We start from the raw sequence: 5405 nt of genomic DNA, 5'->3' as shown, positions 1-5405 counted from the left end.
AGTTTGGCACAATTCGTTTTTTAGGAATCCTAGATTGAGCATCTTCCTCTCCATTTGCTCTCACAGACCCTTCCCCAGAGCGAGAAAGAATGGCGCCCTTCCCTTCGGCCCAGCACGTCGCCAGCGCTTCTTCGAATCCAGCCACCACGCCACCTTCCAGCCTAGAACTCCGACGACGGGGCGTCTTCCCTGCGTGCCACCAAACCGGCCACCGCGCCAAAACGGCCATCGCGCCACCACCTTCCCTATCTCTCGTCTTTTTCGCGTCTTCGCCACCTGAGGGAGCCGACCATCGCGAGCCGCGACCGATGCCACCGGGCCAGGACCATCGCTGGTCACGCGGGAGAGAGAAATACTATCGCCTCTCCTCGCCGTGCCTCTACCGAATCTGTCGTCGAGAGCTGTGGCCCGAGACGCCGCCAGTTGCCTCCGCTGTTCGACCCTCGCGCGATTGCATAACCGGGCGTAACCGGTTACGTATGCCGTAACCGATTACGTCTACCCGCCAAAACTTTTTATTCTTCTCTAATCAATTACACTACTGTAACCGATTACGTCGCGTCGTTTTTAGAGGGCACATACAACTTTTTCGCGAGAATCCACTCAAATCTTCGCACAATTGCGGGTGACTGAACAGTGTAACTATCCCGCATTTCATCGCAAATCCGTCCATGCATTTCAGTTGAACCGAACACATAACAAATTTAGTTACTCGCTCGCAAATCTCTCTAAACAGAAAATTTTCTTAAAACGAACACAGCCTTAAGGACTATAATTTGAATGCTTAGGCTGAATAAGAAACAATTCCCATCTATCACGGGTCTATATTAGAAGTGATTTGTAACTTTATGTCACTTTTACATGACAGATTCTAAAAGATACATTTCTTGCACACTTGAACAGGAGAGCGATCTTTAGAGAGTCAATGTATTCCATCTCAACCAATCAGACTTTTACTATAAAAAATAAAATAAAATTAAAAAGACGGATCTTGCCTTTCACAAATTACAAAATGAACACGGGTTTGTCTATTTGTCCCTTATAACAGCTGTTTATTACAGTTGCTTATGCTCCACTTAGCTTTACATGCCCTGTCTCCGCTTAACTAACTTTGCGACCATACAAAAACCTTGTCCCACAATTTGCTTAATCATGACAGAACAGAAACGCGTTTTCAAGTTGCCACCTCCACCACTTAACTCCGCTCCTCACTTCACCGTTACGCCTTTCTCCCTTCAATCACGTATCTCATAACACTATAAATATCTCTACTACCACCTCTCTCTTTCCATCAATTCAGATCCTTTCTCACTCTTCTACCAATTTATTTCCTCTCTCTACAAAATACAAAATGGCCTCTTTTACATCCTTAAGCTTTCTCCTTAGTTTTTTTCTCGCTGTTTCAATTCTTCCTTTCACTTCAGCCAGGAAACTCACTGAGTCAGAACCCGGACTGAAGTTCCAATACCACAGAGGACCCCTCCTCACAGGCAATATCTCCGTCAACCTCATTTGGTATGGCAAATTCAAGCGTTACCAGACAGCCATACTCAATGACTTCATCATCTCCCTTTCATCTCCCGAATCCGTCACGCCCCAACCATCGGTTGACACGTGGTGGAAAGCCACCGAAAAGTACTACAAAACCCCATCCCCCAAACTCGCCCTCTCTCCGGGTACCATAATCCTCGATGAAAACTACTCCTTCGGCAAATCACTCACCACCGATCAAATCGTGAAACTCGCATCCAAGGGTCAACAGAGAAACGCCATTAACGTTGTTCTCACCTCCTCTGACGTTGCAGTGGAAGGATTCTGCTCCAGTAGGTGCGGGACTCACGGGTCCTCCGTGGGGGCGCGCATCAACGGAAAGAGGTACAAGTTCGCATACATTTGGGTGGGTAACTCTGAAACCCAGTGCCCGGGGCAATGCGCCTGGCCATTCCACCAACCCATTTACGGTCCCCAGAGCCCAGCTCTGGTTGCACCCAACAACGATGTTGGCATTGACGGCATGGTCATCAACGTGGCTAGCCTCTTGGCCGGCACTGTGACTAACCCTTTCGGGAACGGCTACTTCCAGGGACCCAAAGAGGCTCCGCTGGAAGCCGCCTCCGCCTGCACCGGCGTCTACGGTAAGGGCGCCTACCCTGGCTATGCAGGGAACCTCTTGGTGGACCCCACAACCGGTGCCAGCTACAATGCCAATGGGGTCGACGGAAGGAAGTATCTCTTGCCAGCTCTCGTCGACCCTAAAACCTCTGCCTGTTCAACCATCGTCTAAAACCGCCGCTCAACGTGTCATCTACGTTTAGCTTTTAGTCAATATCAGAGATTCTTTTATTTGTTCGTTCCTTTTGTAAGAAAACATTCCTATATGTTGTTAGTAGTTTTATTAAATATACAATAAAAGATATTCTTTTGATACCAATCATCTCTTTCAGTTTTCAAATTAACAATGTATTAGTGATATATAAAATGTCAGGTATTGAGACAAGGAATTATAAAATGGGTAATTATACTTTCATAACATTTTTTTACAAGTGATCTGTCCATGTTAATATTTATAATTATTTTTTTACTGTGATAAATATTAACATGATTTTGGGCTAAATTGATGAGCTCGGCCATATTTTATGGACAACACACATGATATCGGCCAGATTTTATAGAGCACAGTAAAGATGATGTTAAGCTCAACAAGATTCCATCAAACTCCATTATAAATTGTGGAACCTACAATCTCATACCTGACATCAAAGGCAATATGAATTTCAAAAAAGGGTTCAGGAAGAAGATGATTGGAGTAGCAAAAGACCGTTAAAAGAGAAAGGAAATCAGGAGGAGGAGGAGAAAATTCCTACCAATAGAAGTTCTTTCATCCTCTTGTGCATTCTTTTGCTCTTTTCATCTCTTAAAACATGACTATTTTTCTCTATATATAGAGAACCTTCCTCTGTATTGGTTACATTACTCTTTCTTTTATAGCAACTTTGTCTTCAACGTTGTGGTAACCAACAATGAATTCCACTGCACCAAAACCTTTGAAATCTCCTTCCCAATTCTATTCATCATACAAACATTCAGAATCTTGTAAGATAACATCACATAACCAAATTCATTTGTGATCAGAAGTAAAGGGAAGTATTGTTATTTAGGATCGCCCTCAAACTTTTTAAACAAAGAAATGTAAAATACTAAATGTAAAATATAAACAATTCAAACCTCATCATAAAATGTGTTTAACATTCAAATTCGATTAATTCGCGTCTAAATTTAAAACTAAAAATATAATTAATCCATAATTCACTTTAACTTTTCATACACAAAATAAAGAAAAATCATACACATGTTACGTTTTAGAGCAATTTAGTTAAATTAACTCCACTTTCTCAACAAATACATTACTGGTAGTCATTGTTAACTCAAATCCCTGCACGTGGATAACTTCTTTATAAGTGAATTATATGTACAATAATATATGTAATGTTGCTAGCATGTTTATTAAAGATACTATAATAGTTATTCCTTTGATACCAATCATTTGTTTCACTTTTCAAATTATACGAACTTTTCCAATTTTTCTACTCTTACAATAATTCCATAACTGTTTATAATACACAATAATTCTCTTTAATTATTCAGAAACGAGCATATTATAACATCAAAAAATATTTAAAATGTTTTATAGTTATACGAAGTTTCTAAAATGATTAATGTATCTAACTAAAAAATTATACTTACACTTTAATTATATTTTGAATACAATTGTTTGTTCTTATTTTGAATAGGATTTCATAAATAATACATGATTTATATTGTAAACAACTTACAAATACTTTTACTCAGCCTTCCCTTTTTAGAAATGAATATTATTACATTCACATCTCCTCTTTTATCAACAAATAGATTTTATTTTTATCTGACCAAATGTAAATATATTACATTTTACCTTATTTTTTAATTTTTCGTGAAAATCAATTCTATAGTTTAACTATCTTTTTTTACGTTAAGAGGTTTAAATATTATATTTACTATTTAAATATTAATTTTGTTTAATGGTGAACGTACTAGTGAAAAAAAAAGATTTTATAACAATTTATTACACCATAGGAAATATGAAATTCATTTGTAATAATAAGATGACTGATGACATTTTTGTAATAAAAGTAAAAGTTATTATAACGTATTTTAGAAAACCTGTCATAATTGGTAGATATAATGATAAAATTGAAATTATGTTCAAAACATATTATGATAGGTATAAGAAGATCTGTGTCATCTTGTTTGTTTCTCATGCATGCTCTCAAATCATATCAATCTTTAATTTGAGATTTCTACTCCTCTCAACACTTGATTGTCTGTGGTCCCACCACTCACTTACATGTCCTACAAACCTAGAAATGCATAAACTAAGGATATAATATTTACTATGCTTAACAAAGAATGGATGAAGCTCTTGTATCTTTTTCTCCTAAGCTAAATATGACAATGCACTAATACTCTCACCAAAGAATGAAGTGTCACTCTCAACTTTATAATGTAGCTCATCCTCACTATGACTTAAATGCAAACTAATATAAAAAATCATTTTTTTTTTCAAAAAAAAACATGTTATGTATAAATAATTACTTAGTAATTCAAAAGAGATTCCTTAAGAGACTTAAAGAACCAAAAAAACCCAAGTTCACTTCCAAGAAAGGGAGGTGAATCACAAATGATTGCTTAAGAACCAAGTCTTTCCTAGCCAAAGTTTACCTTAGGTACTCTTACTCCAAACCTCTCAAAGGGAATTAAAATTGAAATATATAGTAGACACACACACACTAAGTTATCAAAATTAAAGAAAGCAATAAACTAAGTATGCGATCTAACGACTAAGTTAGAAGAACTTTGGTTTCCTTCAATGTAATCAACTAAAAAAACGCAATTCACTAAGGTTTAGAGGTTCATGTTAGGAGGTGGGATTGAGTACCAAAGACTCCCCCAAGACAACTAACAAGGTCGAAAGTTACAAGGCAAAAAGGAAGCAAATACAAAGCAAAGAAATACAAATAAATTGTTCTTCTTTCCAAATGTTTCTCCCTTTTCTTCTTGGCTACCACTCTAGACTTCAAGCTCCCCTTAGGTCTCCACCACCTAGGATGATACCTCCAAGATATTGGCTCACCACAAAAAATAGAACCTACACCAAAAATAATGCACAAAACCAAGAAGATGGAGTCCAAAGGGAAAAGCAAAAAAAGGTTTAAAAACAATAAAGGCTTTGCAAAAGGAGTTTGTGTATGACAAAACCAAGAAAAATAAGAAGGCAATCAAGAAATTAAATGGTAAGAAAAGAAGGTTAAGCAATCAAAAGAAGTCTTAAAGAAAGATACTAGAGTACATGCACAAAAACAAAAAGT

At 37.4% G+C, this 5405-nt stretch overlaps 1 protein-coding gene across 1 annotated transcript; it reads left to right on the top strand.

Moving 5' to 3' along the window:
* Positions 1 to 1281: 1281 nt before the first annotated feature.
* LOC124829868 (protein PHOSPHATE-INDUCED 1-like) lies at positions 1282 to 2431 on the top strand. The gene has a single exon (XM_047303451.2). It carries the CDS (start codon positions 1352 to 1354, stop codon positions 2282 to 2284), a length of 933 nt encoding a protein of 310 aa, XP_047159407.1. The 5' UTR covers positions 1282 to 1351; the 3' UTR covers positions 2285 to 2431.
* The last annotated feature ends 2974 nt before the right edge of the window (positions 2432 to 5405 follow it).

The sequence above is a fragment of the Vigna umbellata genome, chromosome 1 (genome assembly GCF_029865625.1).
Source record: "Vigna umbellata cultivar VRB3 chromosome 1, Vumbellata_1.0, whole genome shotgun sequence".
Taxonomy (NCBI): Eukaryota; Viridiplantae; Streptophyta; class Magnoliopsida; order Fabales; family Fabaceae; genus Vigna; species Vigna umbellata.
The sequence above is the reverse complement of the archived record's forward strand: the minus strand, read 5'-3'. Positions and strand labels throughout refer to the sequence as shown.

Bases quoted from the DNA above. Each gene is read 5' to 3' on its own strand.
- LOC124829868 (XM_047303451.2), top strand. From the start codon at position 1,352: ATGGCCTCTTTTACATCCTTAAGCTTTCTCCTTAGTTTTTTTCTCGCT.